Genomic DNA, 16,578 nt, shown 5'->3' with positions numbered 1-16,578 from the left:
CAGGAGGGGCCCTCGCCAGTCAGTTATTGGAAATAAGCCCCCTCCCCTTCCTTCAGAGCTCACCTTAAGACCATGCCACGCCCATTCAGTGTGAGGGGGGATGTTGGAACAAGGCAGGGGACTGCGGGTGATACGCTCCCCACACTTCCTTAGGACTCTGAACACCAATAAGAAGGTCTTAGTCAGGTTTTCAACACATCTGTGTGTGAAATCTCAGTTGGGAGGGAGCTCAACAGGGTTGGGCCCGCGGCACCGAGTGAACAGCTTTTGTATATTTTAAACCGTAAATACCTATTCAGTCATTGTACGTCTTTCCGCTTCTGTACAACTGACAGTGTTGCAACAGTTAGAAAAAAATAAAATAAAAGGGTGCCGGGTTGAAGATTTAAGTTACAGTGGTACCTCAGGTTAAGAACTTTATTCGTTCTGGAGATCTGTTCTTAACCTGAAACTGTTCTTAACCTGAAGCACCACTTTAGCTAATGGGGCCTCCTGCTGCTGCCGTGCCGCCGGAGCACAATTTCTGTTCTTATCCTGAAGCAAAGTTCTTAACCCAAGGTAATACTTCTGGGTTAGCAGATTCTGTAACCTGAAGCGTATGTAACCCGAGGTACCACTGTATTTGATTTCCATTTTTCTGCCTGGTGTTTTTTTAGGTGGGGGGTGGAATTCCCCAGAATTATCCTTGGGGAAAAATATGCCCGGGAACACGGTTAAGACTTTATTCTGCTCCCCTGTGGAAATGGGACAGGCTTGGACAGATGTGCCCAATCTGCAGCGGCTGCTGGTGCTGGACCCACCAGTTCGATCCGCAACTCACCTTGACATACTGGCGCAGGAAAAAGGGGCTCATGTCTGGTGGGGAGGAGGTGGTGTGAGGTTTCAGCAGCTGGCTGGTGGCCACAGGCTCCTCGTCATTCTGTTGGTTCTTCCAGTATTCCAGGAGGGATTTCAAGACATGCAGGCAGTAGTCCACCGCGCCAGAGCTCAGCAGGGCGGCTGCGGTGGCACTGGAGATCAGGGAAGAGGACTGAGAAGAGAGAGAGAGAGTTGAATCTTCACAGCTTATTTCCTCGTAGGTGTTTGCAGACCCGAGTGACAAATTTGGGGTTGAGTGAGCCCACTTTAATAGTCTGATTACTGACCGCTGGCCGCAGCTCAGTGGTACAGCCCACTGAGATCCCAGCTTTAATTGCCAACATATCCAGGCCAGGAATGTCCTCTCTGCTTGAAATTCTGGAGAGCCTCTGCCAGTCAGTGTAGACCAGGGGTAGGTAACCTAAGGCCCAGGGGCCAGATGCGGCCCAATCACCTTCTCAATTCGGAGTGCGGACGGTCCGGGAATCAGCATGTTTTTACATGAGTAGAATGTGTGCTTTTATTTAAAATGTATCTCTGGGTTATTTGTGGGGCATAGGAATTCATTCATTTCTACCCCCCACCCCCAAAATATAGTCCGGCCCACCACATGGTCTGAGGGACGGTGGACTGGCCCACGGCAGAAAAAGGTTGCTGACCCCTTGTGTAGACCATGCTGCATGGATCAAGGGCCTGACTCCATACAAAGCAGCTCCCTAACTATCTTAGGAACTTAGGAAGCTGCCTTTATACTGAAGGCATGCCTTCACTGACTGGCAGTGGCTCTCCAGGTTTCTCTGCTAGCCCTACCTTGAGATGCCGAGGCTTGAACGTGGGACCTTCTGCGTGCAAGGCAGATGCTCCACCACTGAGCTACAGCCCTTTCCAAAAGAGGGGATCGGATCACAGATAGCTTCCCAACAGGGGTATCGTTCCTGGCAGATCACTGTTTCCTCCCAAGTGAGGGTGATCCCGAGGAATGCATCGCAACCCTAATGGGGTTCCCCTCCGGAACTTGCTGGACTACAACTCCCAGAAGCCCCAGCAGCAAGCACGGCCAATGGTCAGGGATGACAGGAACCCAGCAAAGTCTAGGAAGGGCACCACGTTGGCTACCCCGTCCCCTGGTCTTGGCTGACCACCCTTTCCCCACAGGGGCCATAGCTCAGAGCGGGGGGAAGTGAAGAGGAGTTGGGCAGAAAGTAGTATCTTTGCTAAAAACAGCAACAATAGAGTAAGTTGTAGGGTAGAAACAATGGAAACTAGGACAAAGTAAATGTTGGAGGATCCAGAAAATTGTTAGAGACCAGATGGTTGCCAGTACAGAGATACATCTGCTTGAGAAGACTCATTTCAGCAGGCTTAGGATGGGGGCTTAGGATCGCTCGAAAGGAAGGTCAGGGGACACCTGGGGCTTCCTTTCATAGCTGCTGAAGACTTGACAGCTAGATTTCAAGTTTCGGTGGTGTGATTTATTGATATCATTTCTTAAAGAAACCATCAATTGATGATGTGTTTCTGGAGAGAGGCGGGGTCTTTTGAACAAGTGCTTAGCAAAAGGGATGGGGGGGGGGAGGAGAGGACAAAAAAAAAGGCAATCAGTTCTTAAGTCTAATCTCCCCTCGACACACATGCCAGAGGGCAATGAGCTGAGGATTAGGAGGAGGAGCGAGATACTTCTCAGACACACACACACACACACACAATTTCTTTTTTTAAAAAGAAGTTGGAATTCCGATCCATTTCTCTGGAATCTGGCCAGTTGTGGGAGGAAGGTAAAGGCGTCGATGAGGAGAGTTTTAGCCTCCCGTATGCAGAAGGGAAATCTCTTGCACCCATGTCTTTAAACAGCAAACATTTGCACTAAATAGATATATATATAGCCCACCTCTTTTTGTTGGGTCAGATGAACCACAGGCAAAACAAGGACCGGCGAAAACGCAAGTGTAAATAAAACCATTACAGAAACTCTGGTTAAATCCAAACAAACCCCACAGCTCATAAGCTCATTAAAATCCGACGCACTTCGGTCTCCGTTTTTAACCTCTACGCTTTTGTTATTAATCTTCTTCCCTCTGCCTGCACGCTTGCCGGCTCTCCCCCCACCAAGCCCCCCAGCTTTCCTCCCTCTTTTTCAGAAAAAAAGAAAAAAAGCCTTATTACTGCACCTTTTAACAACAAAACAGGGATGGAATCCTCTTAGCGACTTTGAAGCGTTGGTGCTGCAACATCTCTGCTCCCCTATAATCACATCTGCAAATCCCTGTCCCCCATCCCCACTTTTAACCACTTCTTTGCCAACTGGGGTTTCAAGGGCAAAAGGGAGCTTGGGAGCTGCTCTCCGGAGGTGGTCCGGCCGTTCTATCAGCCACACGCAGACATTCTCCCTCTACCAACCTCACGTAAGAAAGTCTTTTGCAAGACCAGAACTGCGGAAGGGATTTTGGTACCTCGCAAATGGAAGATTTGGACCCTGACTTCGTTCGCGACATGAAGACGCTCAGCAGCCGCATGATCACCAGGTGGACTTCATTCAGGGCGGTGCGCTCGTTTTTCTTGGAGACATCCTGGGAAGGGTGGGGAAGGGAGAAGGTGAGAGGAACTGGTTGCCCCTGAAGATGCACAGGAGTAGACCTCAAGCCCACCCCATCCAGCCCAAATCTCAAGCACTGCAGGGTGAAATAAAACAGATTATGCAGAAAGCCTCAAATTGCCCCATGATTTGCTTTGCAGGCAGAATGTGCCAGGTTCAATGCCCGGCAGCATCTCCAGGTACGGCTGGGAACGCCTCCTGCCCGAAACCCTGGAGGGCTGCTGCCGGTCAGTGTAGACAATACTGAGCTGCATGAGCCAACGTTCTGACTCAGTATAAGGCAGCTTGCTATGTGACATCCCTCCACAGTGCGTATCTCAGGGCACTACCAGAGATTCCAATCAAACAGCCACCAATTTGGTCCAAAGGCTGACTGTCCCATACACATTATTATCTATTATTCTTATTATTTATTTATTTTCTATACCCAAAGGTCTCAGGGTGGTTCACATAAATTATCAGGGTGGTTCACATCCTGCCTTGTGTCCACAATACGCACACCTCCACTGCAGGGAGGCCCACTTGATGCTGCCCTGCGCTGGTGGTGGCCCATGCAGTCAGTGGCCTGAAATGGTTTCACTAGTGGAGGGGCTACTCTGCGGCTCAGAAAGAGGTGACCGTCTTACATCAATGGGTTTTTTTGTGGGGGGGCAGGGAGGAAGTGGGGAGGGGAAATCTTCAAATAAATCCCAGCTTTATGGCTGCAAAGCAAAAGATCTCCTAGTAGTTAGGCACCCTGCCCCATGGGCCAAAACCAGCCGGCCTCCAACACCACCCAAAGAAGCCAGGCATGGGCGACTCAGGTTGTCAAGCCTGCTTTGTGCTGTCTTGTGTTTTTAAAAGCTTCAAGGGAAGGGAGGAGATGGCTGGGCGGGAGGTTGCTTGGCAACACCCCCCCCCCCAAAAAAAGACCCCACCACGTTGCCATAATACTCTGCTTGGGACCGCCTGCCGATGAAAGTGCTGCTGCTGCTACATTCCCTGCTCAGCTGCTGGGAGGGAAGCCCAGTCCCACTTTATACAAGCCTTCACACCTCCTGATATTTTGGACTTCCACTCCCATCAGCTGTGAAGAAAAATATAAAAACTCACTACCAGTAAGATAATAGGGCAGCAAAAAAACCACACAGGCAGCCTAAGGCGATTGCAGCTGTGTTCAAAGAAAGGCAGCAAAGAGAGGCTCATGGGGGCAATAGCCTAATTCCTAAAGCATCTGTCTTCCTGCCTCGACCAGAAGTAGAAGAAGTAACCCAATATTCCTTTCCTCCTGGCCGAACGGAGATCAGGAGAGGGAGAGGAGGGCAACTCATCTCCCTGTACCTTTTTATCCATGCACAGTTCTGCGATGAGCTGGGCAAGGAGGTTATCCAGGGCACCCTTGTCCTTCTCGTCGTCGCCGTCCAGGTCTGTCGTAAGCATCAGGATCACCTGGGCACAAAGAAGCTCATAAGGCACAAAGAAGGGGGACCTCGCGGGCGTCCGGGACAGAGGTTCTTCCGCTATTAACATTCCTTGGGAGTACACAAACTGGGTATCCACACTGGACAGCTGCTGAGAAGCTCAGACAGACAGCGATGCTGCCAACTCGCAGCTGTGGTTCGTGCCCTACCCCATCCTCTCCAAATCCTTTCTCTCCCTTCCTGGAGCTAACCATAGTGCAGTGGGGCATCTAACACTTGCTGTGTAGCGAGCGACAAACCAGCGTTTACAAATGGGGTTGGAACAAACCACAGTTTCAAAATGGCTGTTAACAATGTAATTCACCTGTACTTTCCATTTCAAGCAACACGGTAAAGCAACTCCGGCAGCCAGCTGTAACCAGAGAAAACTACAGTATCCCTAAGGAAGCATTGTTGTATTTTATTAAGGGGGGGGCAGCCCCTTCTGGCCCCTGGCAGATGACAGGACACTCCAGGTTCTAGGCCAGGGCTACTCAGTTCTGGCAAAGCTTCTAAGGGACACATGCTGGGCAGGGCCAGAGGCAAGAGCAGACACAGCAATGACTATAATAGGCTAGGCTTCTATATGCTCTCACCCCCTCTCTAATCTTCCCATCCAGGCAAACAAGAGGCATGATTGAAGTCCAAAGACACATTTCCAGCCAGGCAAGCACATCCCAGGAGGGTTCAAGGCAGGGCCTCTGTGTCGCCTCTAGAGAGATCCCAAGGCCAGACAGAGAGTCTTGGAGGGCCACATTTCACCCCTGGGCCTGATGTTCCCCACCCAGGGAATATGGCAAAGATTCCTAAGCAAGGACTCTCATCCAAACAGCGAGGAGGGAGACTGCTTTGTACGTTACCTGCATGTAAGGGATGGCACGGACCCCGCCCACATTCCTCAGCTGGGGAAGGGTCTGCAGCAGCCTCTCCAGCAGCATCAGACGGACCATGTGCAGCCTGAACATCAGAGGGGGAGAGGAGAAGGCATTTGACAGCAGCAGGTGTGGCCAAGCAATATCCCACAGGGTTGTAGCCAACTCAGTTTTAACTCCAGGGTGGACCCAATGAAGTGAAAGGACTCAAGTCACGTTCATTCATTTAAATCAGGGTTTCCCAAACGTGGGGCTTCAGCTGTTCTACGACTACAACTCCCATCAGGGAGGACCAGTGGTCAGGGATGATGGGAGCTGTAGTCCAAAAACAGCTGGAGATGCAAGCGTATGAAACCCTGATTTAAATCAGCCTGCTCCAAATAAGAGCAATGCGGTACGAGTGCAGTATTCACATGCCGGCAAAGAGCCAAATGTAACACCCCCCCCCGAAACAAACCAGGAACTGGTTCACTGCCCACATCAACAACTTTTCCCAGAAAGGCGGTGGTGAGGCGGCTTCTTGCAGAAGGACGCGGGCCATAAAAACAAAAGGGCGGCATCCTGAGCTGCCCCCACCACTTCCCACAAATCCTTGGGAGCCTCCCTGATTGGACATTGCAGTCTTGCAACGTTTATCCTGTAAGCTCAATGGGACCACAGGTATCTTTCCCGCATAAAAATGGGAGGGAAGCATGGCTTTCTTGCATGCCAGGTGCTGCTGCAGCTGGGAGGAAGGACGTCACTGCGGTGCTTTGGGACAGGCCTTTCCCAACCTGATGGCCTCCTTATCAGTTCTACGACTATGAAAAATGGGTGGGTGCCACCAATATTTAAAGGGCTGCTGAGCCAGTTTCCATCATTTGGGAGAGGGAGAGACCGTTTCCCAAGCTGACCAGCTGATGATCTGGTTCCCCGCTACACATACAAGACTTCCTTTGGCCCCCATCAATTGCAGCTTCTGGACTGACTCTCATTTGCATCTCGCAACAGTTTCTAGGTTAACGGCGGGTTCATCTGGTAGGGATCTATTTAACGGCATGCGCTGCCAGGGGTGGGGGGGGGGAGAAGAGAGGCTTCAAAATGTGGAGCAGGGTGAGGGCAGGGTGTCCCATTCTAGCCTCAGGGACCCAAGACTCCCCCATAAGCCAGAAAGGAGGGAGGCCTTGCCTGTTGCTGGCGTGGACGTCTCCTTCCGCCTCTCCTTCTCCTTCCCCTTCGGACCCTTCGCCCTCCTGCTGCCCAGTGGTGGTGCTGATGGCGCCCGTGCTGGAGCTGACGCTCCCTGGCCCAGCAGGGTGGCCCTCGGCGGTCGTGTCTCCGTAGGCGCTGCTGCGGCCGGACACTGAAAAGAGAGGGGCAGGGCAAGGGCGTTAAACACTCCCAGGACTCCGAACACTGAGACAGCCACATTTGTTGGGGGAGCGACGCAGCTCAGCGGTGGAGCGCTATTCTGCATGCAGAAGGGCCCAGGTTCAGTCCCTGGCAGCATCTCCAGGGAGGGCTGGGAAGGACTCCCTGCCTGGTACCCTGGGACTCAAGCTCTGACTTTGTACAATGTTCCAATTCAGCAAAAAGGGGTTGCACCCAACGACATAGAGAAAGTCTACTGAAAGCCTAAGTTAGTTGCATCTGTTCACTTCAAAGGATCTGCTCTGCTTGAGGTTAATGTTGGGCACAGCCCACTGTTTCTTGCTTCCCGTCTGAAGGCTGGCGCACAAGAATATTACCAGATATGTACCGAAGCTTTCGCACACAGGAAGATAAGGCAACTGGAAACACTAGGGCAGAGTTAAAATCGGGGGGGGGGGGCACACACCATGATCCACCACCAGCAAAGAACTGATGTGTTTTTTAAGAGATGCCTAAATGTTGTTCATGTTCATAGGAGGCTGAGAGAGGAGGCAGCTTCACAGTACAGTGGTGCCTTGCAAGACAAAATTAATCCGTTCCGCAAGTCTTGCGGTTTTTTCGTCTTGCGAAGCACGGCTATTAGCGGCTATTAGCGGCTATTAACGGCTTAGCGGCTTTAAGAAAAAGGAAACAAACTTGCAAGAACTCGCAAGACGTTTCATCTTGCGAAGCAAGCCCATAGGGAAATTCGTCTTGCGGAACGACTCAAAAAACGGAAAACTCTTTCGTCTTGCGTGTTTTTCGTCTTGCGAGGTACTACTGTATAGGTACCACTGCAAGAAAAGGTCCTCCCCCTAGTGGCCACTGACAGAACTTCCAGAAAAGTAGGGCTTCCTTTGCTGGGTAACAGGAAGAAAAGGGGCTCCTTGAGGGAGCCTACGCCCAAGCTGCTTAACAGCTTTACAGGCGAGACTCTGGCCAACCTGGTCCCCTGATGGGGCTGATGGGAGTTGTAGTGCAAAACATCTGAAGAGGAAACCAGGCTGGCCAAAGGCTGTTACAGGTTAATAGCTAAGCTTCAAAGCTGGCAGGTGGCTGGCAGCCAGTGCAACTCCTTTAAGAGGGTATGATAGGCTGCCCAGCCCAGTGGCATTTTGGTTACAAGACGCTGGACTGGGTGGATCAATCCAGCAGAGCTGTTGCTTATTTATTTATGCCTCACCTGCCCTTCACCACAAGGTCCAGGAGCAGGTGACAACAGAGCAAAACACCTCTAGTTAAAAGTATTAAAATTCTAAAATGAAGTAAACACATTCAAAATGGGCCAGGAAAGCACTCCATCTAACATAGGGATTGCATCGGGGAATGGCCCCTAGCTCAGTGGAAGAGAATCTGCTTTGCATGCGGGTTCAATCCCCACTGGGATCTCCAGACAGGGCTGAGAGAGGTGCCCTGCCCCAAACCCTGGAGCTGCTGCTGCCAGCCAGTGCCGACAAAACTAAATCCAAGATGGAACAATGCTCTGACTCGTGTTAAGACAGCTTCCCGGGTTCCTATCTTTACTCCATCATATGCTGCCAGGTGGAGGGAGGGGCGGGGCCCAAGCCAAGTTAATCGTGGGCATTACCACTGTGCTCTCCGGCCACCGAATCCACCGCGCTGCCGCCGCTCTCGGAGCCCACGCTGCCGCCGTGGTCAGCCGGGGAGGTCCGCAAGGTGGACCCGTCTGTTGCTGCCGTGCTGCCTTCGTCGTCAGAAGCTGGAGCTAAGAGAGTAAGGAGGGCTGTTACAAGTAAAAACACCGTCTTTGAGCAACTCCAACACAAAAGCTTGCGATAAGGATTTTTAAAGCTCTTAGTAGATTTCAACCATTATGGCTGCAGAATAATCAACTGGATTTTTTAAAACAGCTTTCAAAAAGTGGTCTTGAGTGATCAATTAGCAGATTGTTAAGATATTTATTATTTTTGATACAAGCGTATAAGATACATGCGCAGGGGCTGTAACTCTGTGGCAATGGCATCTGCTATGCAGGAAGAAGGTCAATCCCCGTTTATCAGGTACCAGGAAAGACCCTTCTCTGCCAAAGATCCCAGAGAGTCGCTGCCTGTAAGAGAAGGCAATTCCAGGCTAGATGGAAAGATCGTCTGACTTGATATAAGGCTGCTGCAAGTCTACACCACCCCAGCCGCTAAAAGACACATACGGAATTCCAAGTGGTATTGCCTGCGCTCTGAAACAGGAGGTATCATTTGGGGTTTTACGCTGTGAACAGTTACCTGATGCTGTCGTGTCCGAAAGCGTCCCGGCATCGAGAGATGAAGAGCTGGGGGCTTGGCCAGAGAGCCCCAGGCTCTGCAGACCAAGTGCACTGCTGCTGCTTCCTGTGCAAGGAAAGGTAGGAAAATGCCTCTGAAAAGGTGGAGATCCTCATCCCCAGAAAAGCAAACACCCAGAGATGTGCCTTCATTCACACAGCAAGTGAAAATGCTTTGGCCTTGAGGAAGAATGCTGCTCTCCCCAAATGTCACCTCCAAATAACCCTTCATCAAGCAGCAAATTTGGAAGAGACTAGGTTAAGAAGGGATGCGGGTGGCGCTGTGGGTTAAACCACAGAGCCTAGGGCTTGCCGATCAGAAGGTCGGCGGTTCGAATCCCCATGACGGGGTGAGCTCCCGTTGCTCGGTCCCTGCTCCTGCCAACCTAGCAGTTCGAAAGCACGTCAAAGTGCAAGTAGATAAATAGGTACCGCTCCGGCGGGAAGATAAACGGCGTTTCCATGCGCTGCTCTGGTTTGCCAGAAGCAGCTGTACGCCGGCCAATAAAGCGAGATGAGCGCCGCAACCCCAGAGTTGTCCGCGACTGGACCTAATGGTCAGGGGTCCCTTTACCTAGGTTAATTCAATTTATAATTCTTCCCACGGATTTAAAAAAAAAGGGCTCGCAGCAATCCACAACTAAGTATAAAACAAATTTCAATATTAAAATTACAAAACCAGACTGGGAACATCCTAAGCCACATACATAAAAGCTTACAAAATCAGGCCAGTGGCCCACCTAGTCCAGCATCCTGCTCTCAGTAGCCAACCAGATGCCACAAAGGGAAACCAGCAAGCAGGACATGAGTACAATAGCAGTGCTCTCCCCACTTCTGGTTCCCAGAAACTGGCATCCAGCGTTACTGCCTCTGACAGTGGAGGCAGAGCACAGCTTTATTGAGCTGGGGGCAACCTGACCCTCTCCCTCCATGCCGCCTCCCCGCAGGTGCTTCTCACCTTGCTGGTCTTGTTGCAGACTCAGGGCAATGGCAAGCTCCACCATCGTCTCATCGTCAGCATCTGGGGGGATGTCCAGCATGGGAGGAAACCCCTCAGCCCCAGCCAAGAGGGCTTCCAGAGGAGAGGGGTTGCCATTGTTCACGTTCTCTGCTGTCTCCAACACCATCGACTCGGACTAGGGGAGAAAGAGAAGAGGGGTTGATGCCATAGCACCCTCTGCCCAACGCACAGTACAAAGCAGTGCTGTAAAATAACCATCTGGTTAATTACTCCTGAAAATGCACATGAGATGCACAAAAGAGTACCCAATGCTAGGCCTACTCAAATCAGACTCACTGGAATTTATGGCCACAGCAAACTTTAATTTCCATCATGGGCTTAAGTTGAATAGAAGTTAGCAGGATGCAACCCATTCTGAGCATGTCCTATGTTTAATCCTGCCTTCTGGAGCCAAGGGGGAGTAAGTCTGCTCCAGCTTCTCCATGAGAGCTGACCTTCAGATTATTTGTCTACAGCATCTGGTATGATGCCTCTTCACTTTGCTAGACAGATAGATAGATGCAAGGGCAGCCAGGCCCACCCAAAATGCCACACACACACACACCCATACTTTACAAGGTACAGCCAGGACACATAGTTTTCTTTAAAACGTCAGTGCTTTTCGTAGAGAGTCTACTGGCTGTTTGGTGTCCCCCCGCCCTTGTTAAACAACGAATAACAAACCAGATCAACAAAATGTCTGATGATATGCACTCAAGCGGCCTGTTGAAATTCTAAAGCAGAGAGGAAGAAGGTAGGAGGTTCTACTGCAGAGACGAAAGCCATCTGTGGCCCTCCAGGGGCTGCTAGACTCCCATCTCCCTTAATCCCTGACCTTGAATCATACTGGATGATGCTGGGAGTCCAACAACCCATGGAGGGCCACAGGTTCTCGATCCCCTGCCTACACAGCTTTGATGCTGAGCCTAAAGGAGGGTCAATTTTGGGGCTTACCTGATGGACCACTGCCTCCTCCTACGATCTGTCTGGTCTAGGGGGTTGGCAAGGCAGTGCTCTCTAGATGTTGATGAGACTACGACTCCCATCCACCCTGACCAGCACAGCCAATGGGGCTGTCAATGATGGGAGCTGAAGTCCAGCATCACATTGCCTACCCACCAAGTCCCTTTTGGAAATGAAGCCGGTGAGACTCACCACCATCTCAAAGTCCCCGTGGTCCACCTCGCTTTGCTCCTGGCTCTCCTGCCGGATGTCTTCGCCATTCGGGATCCCAGAGCTCTGCATCTTATCCTCCGCATCGTCATCGTCATAATCGTCTTTATCTCCTGGGGCAGAAGTGGTGTTGTCGGCCACGTATATAATGCACATTGGCACAGGCACATAGAAATCCCACAATGCTTTGCTGCGTTGTGCTGCAGCCGGGATTGGATGCCTTGGGTGTGCAATCGGGTCCCCCACCAAGTGAGCTGACACTCTTGCATAGCCACGACCCCCACTGGGCGGTACAGTCTTATGCATGTCAGCCTCAGGCCGGGAGAGCAGAATGTGGCCCTCTGCATATGACTGTATCACTTTCTACCTGCTGCCTTTTAAACAAATTGGCCCCAATCCAATTAAAGCTATTTGTGACCAAGTAAGGGACGTGGGTGGCGCTGTGGGTTAAACCACAGAGCCTAGGGCTTGCCGATCGGAAGGTCAGCGGTTCGAATCCCCGCGACGGGGTGAGTGCCTGTTGCTTGGTCCCTGCTCCTGCCAACCTAGCAGTTTGAAAGCACCTCAAAGTGCAAGTAGATAAATAGGTACGTTTCCATGCGCTCTGGTTTGCCAGAAGCAGCTTAGTCATGCTGGCCACATGACCCGGAAGCTGTAGCCCGGCTCCCTCGGCCAGTAAAGCGAGATGAGCGCCGCAACCCCAGAGTCGTCCGCGACTGGACCTAATGGTCAGGGGTCCCTTTAACCTTTACTATTGAAAGGCAATGGGATTCATCGGTCAACTAATTTGTAAAACTGGTTTCCGTGGGACCAAGACACCAAGATGCATCATTGAACTCTGATAATATTCCCCTTGCTTGTCTGGATGGAGGGTTGAGAGGGGACTATGTGTGTTTAGAAACTAGTCTACTGTACAAATGCATGGTTTACATTTTTGCTCCAACCACTTTTGCATCTGACCCTGCCCACCACTGTCATGTGGCCCTCAGAAGGTTGCCTGGAACAGATAGCGGCCCTTGGGCATAAAAAGGTTCTCCACCTGTGCTATGGAATTTCAGGTGTAGGAAAGGAGGTACAAATTAGGAATCTCCACTCCCAGCCACATGCTCCTCTGTAGGATGCACAGTTGCTCCCTTGGGATCTTGCCTAGTGACAAAATTCTGACATTCTGACTGCGGGTCAGCTTGCGGGGGGATTTTAAACTAGGGTTTCATATGGCACAGGCCCCACAAGAGGGGAACTCCTCCAGCACATCCGTGTTAGCCAAAAACCAAGTACTAGTTACCCATCGGGGTGTTGCTCCGAGGAGACGAGGGCAGCGTCACGTGCCTCCGCTTGTTCCTGGGCCTCAACACACGGATCAAAGCTTGCTTGCAGGAGAAGCTCACGGCCGGATCCTGGATAGCAAGCAAAGCAAAAGTTGGCCTGTGTCATTCCCCTGCCATAGTTCCATGCAGCCGTTGAAACGGCATGGCACCGATGATCTCTGGCTAGGATCTTCCCCAGACTGGCTTCCAAAATTCTTTTGACTGGAGATGAAACATGCTGCTTGGTGTCCCCCCCAAAAGCACCACCACCATCATTAATAATCATAATTTGATTCATTATCCACCCTTCACCGTAAGGTCCCACGGCAGGTTGCCAGCGTTTAAAATACAACATTAAGAGCAGCTTGATATGCTCTAGCCTGTGAGCTACGTCTACAAACGGGCTATGTGAATATGTCCTCTCGATAGATAGAAAGAGTGGTTGCTCAGCGGCAGAGCACCTGCCTTGCATGCAAAAGGTCACAGGTTCAATCACCAGCATCTTCAGGTAGGGCTGCGAGAGACTCCTGCCTGGAAGCCAGGAGAGTTGCTGCCGGCCAGTGCAGGCAATACTAAGCTAGATGGGCCAATGGGCTGACTCAGTATAAGGCAGCTTCATTTGCACCTGTTTAATTCTACTCTTCATTTGCAACTACAAGGGCTACAATCTTGCTTCATTGTTAAGGAAAGGGAGAAAAACTCCCACATTCATTCAGGTAAGGAAGGGAGAGATACCCAGCCTGAAACCACTGCCAGTCAGTGCAGACAACACTAGGCTACACGGACAAAGGGCCTGACTCTGCATAAGGCCATTTCCTGCGTTCTTCTCTGGTGGAGGTTCTCCTGATTCAGGTGAGAGGGGGGAGAGACTGTTATGCATCATCAGATGACGCTGTTCCCCAAATCCCCAGACGACGGCTCCCAGCAGCCTCATGCAGATGATGAACAGCAGGCAGCGTATGAAAGGGCAGAAGGAGCCTTTCAAGCCCAGGGGTCTCCAGTCTCTCTGCAGAGCGATGGAGCCTCTGAAGAGCCAGAGTGAACAGATTTGGCTGCACGTAGGTATCTCTCCCTTCCTCCCGCCACCCTGCCCCCAAACCAAAGAGGCTCAGAGTTGTACCGGGCACAGCAACATCTGCATGTAGATTTTGGAGGCCGTGTTGATGCAGTCCAGCTCGCAGGTGCAATAGCCATGGATTATGTCCACAAGAGCGTTGACGGTGGCTTCCACATGGGTCAAGCCTAAGGTGGAGAAAGAAAGGAGGAGGAGTTTTGTTTTTGTTTTTAAGAATTCGACAATTGATGTGTTGAGGTGTTTTGCATCTTTTACTTTTTTTGCCCACAGGAACAAGAGGGGAAAGGTGCTGCAGTCGCTGCTCTGATGGCACAAGCCAATTCCACCTGGTTAATAAAGCCCACAAAGGAAGTTACTAGCCTGCAGTTTTGTTCTGCTAGTTTGTTGGGGGCTAGCAGAGGAGGGATGGAGCACTCAAGGCCTCCTTCAACAGCCCAGGGCATTTGTATGCTGGACCTGAAGCAAGAGTGAGGAAACTATGGCCCCCAGGCTTCTCCATCTGGCCCTTGGGCTTCTTCCCAAGGCCATGCCCACTCACTGGCCCCATTCCGCACCCTCTGCAAGTGCTTTTGCCTGGCTTGAACTGTGATAATGTCTCTTTGCTTGCATGGATGGAGGACGTGTGTGTGTGTGTGTGTGGGCGCGCGCGCGCGCGCACGCGCACGCGTGCACACAAAAACCTCTGCCTTTGCCCGGCTGGAAGGCAGCCTATTGGGCAAAGGTAATATTCACATTCATTGCTACACCCATTTTTTGCCTCTGAACATTTCCCACCCCTCTCCAGAAAGTCCTCCTCAAAAGGGGCTGCAGCGCTTGGGACAAAAACTGTTTCCCTTCCCCTGACTTCTCTTCTCCTTTTTTTTTTTAAAAAAATAATATTTATTAGAGTTTCAAAAAAGTTACAAAAAAAAGAAAGAAAATGAAAATGAAAAAATAAAAATAAAAAAGAAGAGCAGAAAATACAAAATACAAGAAAATATAAACAATTAAAAACAATTCCATCTTTCCATGTCTTATCTTTCATTTACTTGTTTCCCTGACCTCCTCACACCTCCCTTTTTTGTATTCTAGTTCAATTAAATATTTCAGCAAATCCTTTCCGCTTAGTTTTTATCCTAATAATTTATCTTAGTGTACTATAATTTTACATTCTCGTTTCACCACTTAAAAAATCAATTTTTACCTAATCTTTTATATCATTTCTGCTAAAACCACATTGCATTCATTCCAACATCCTTCTAACATTCCCGGATCTTGCAATGTTTCTGTAAATAAATTTTAAATTTTTTCCAATCTTCTTCCACCAACTCTTCACCTTGGTCTCGGATTCTGCCAGTCATCTCCGCCCCCCTGACTTCTCTTCTCTGGCTGCCCCTCTTGGCACCCCACACCCCCTGGGCAGGCCAAATTGGTTGATTTGGTGTAAGGCAGCGTCCTGCATTTCTTTCTGAGTTCCTTGTTTGCTCACCCTGCAGGTGAGCTCAGGAACAAGCGACTCAAGCAAGTTTTAAAGATAGAAAGTGAGTACCTGGCAAGCAAGCAGGGGCCAAGAAGGCGTTCTTGGGCTTTGAGGCATGCAGCTTCCAGAAATGGTTGACTAGCTGAGTAATAAAAGTGCACCCTTCTCCTTCGGCGTTCTTCTGGGTCTCCTGAGCTTCTTCACCCCCTTCTGAACGTTGTGTTAAAAGAAAAAGGAAGAGAGTTAGTTAGTTAGTTAGTTAGTTAGTTAGCTAGCTAGTTAACTGCAGGTTTGTTTGGTTTTAACTATGTCAAAAACAGACCACCCAAAGCATCCCATGAAGCAAGCCAGAAATATGTTGCATCCCTCTATTAAAACTATCAGAAAGCTAAACATCTGGAGTTAACTACTTTGGCTCTGACAAAAAGTGCTTTTATTATCATAATCATCATCAACATCATCATTATCCCGTGTCTTTTTCCCAGCGCCAGGACTCAAAGCAAAGTACAAAAACTAAAACAAACACAGATAGAATGTAGAAAGCTAAAAACATAGAACAGATAATAGTTCAAAAGTAATTTAACTATAATGGAATTAAAACAATGTAAAAAACAAACTTACTAAAATACAGACAGTAAAAACAGCATAGCACTATTTGAAAGGCCCTTCCCTTAAAACAGTCAGTTCTCAAAGGCCTGCTGGAATAACAGTCTTCACCAATTCGCTATGAATTAAGACTTAAATTGTTATACCCTCTGCCTTTCTGGATTGCTGCTGTAAGAATTACCCTTGGAACAGAATTTCTGTACTCTTTGTAAAACAGCATTGTTCACTATGTTAGCCAGAACCCTTTATACAAGATCCTTGTGAAAAATATCTGTCCCAAGTTTAGCCACAGGAAATTTTTTGTTGCACTACATGAGCTAGCGTGCTTTTCGCTATTGGATGAGGAAAGCTAAGTAACCTTGCATGTTTCTCTGCCACAAAATTAGGAGCCAAATCTGTGGTTCGGTTTTGAATGCAATTTTGCTTTGTGATGGTTTATAGCCGAACAAATACAACACATTACTACCACGAGGGTCAGAAATATGAATGAGAAGCCAATGCATAAACAAAAATGGCAAAAGGAAGGGGA

At 49.7% G+C, this 16,578-nt stretch overlaps 1 protein-coding gene across 8 annotated transcripts in view; it reads right to left on the bottom strand.

Annotated features, from left to right (window-relative positions):
- The window catches only part of UBR4 (ubiquitin protein ligase E3 component n-recognin 4), a 142,047-nt gene that overhangs the window by 56,096 nt on the left and 69,373 nt on the right, over window positions 1-16,578 (bottom strand). For 4 of the 8 annotated variants that reach the window (XM_083512628.1, XM_083512632.1, XM_083512630.1 and 1 more), the window contains 12 exons: window positions 15,513-15,653; window positions 14,030-14,151; window positions 12,888-12,999; window positions 11,585-11,715; window positions 10,388-10,565; window positions 9,392-9,496; window positions 8,740-8,877; window positions 6,930-7,104; window positions 5,751-5,847; window positions 4,772-4,879; window positions 3,309-3,425; window positions 821-1,030 (listed from right to left, as the gene is read on the bottom strand). In XM_083512628.1, coding sequence (XP_083368754.1) covers window positions 821-1,030; window positions 3,309-3,425; window positions 4,772-4,879; window positions 5,751-5,847; window positions 6,930-7,104; window positions 8,740-8,877; window positions 9,392-9,496; window positions 10,388-10,565; window positions 11,585-11,715; window positions 12,888-12,999; window positions 14,030-14,151; window positions 15,513-15,653 — 1,634 coding nt within the window. The remainder of the gene's footprint in view (window positions 1-820; window positions 1,031-3,308; window positions 3,426-4,771; window positions 4,880-5,750; window positions 5,848-6,929; window positions 7,105-8,739; window positions 8,878-9,391; window positions 9,497-10,387; window positions 10,566-11,584; window positions 11,716-12,887; window positions 13,000-14,029; window positions 14,152-15,512; window positions 15,654-16,578) is intronic. The other 4 variants (XM_083512629.1, XM_083512633.1, XM_083512631.1 and 1 more) reach the window with 1 other exon arrangement.

This window comes from Podarcis liolepis (genome assembly GCF_965112155.1).
Source record: "Podarcis liolepis genome assembly, chromosome: 7".
NCBI lineage: Eukaryota > Metazoa > Chordata > Lepidosauria > Squamata > Lacertidae > Podarcis > Podarcis liolepis.
Note: the sequence above shows the minus strand (reverse complement) of the source record. Positions and strands in the feature narration are given on the sequence as shown.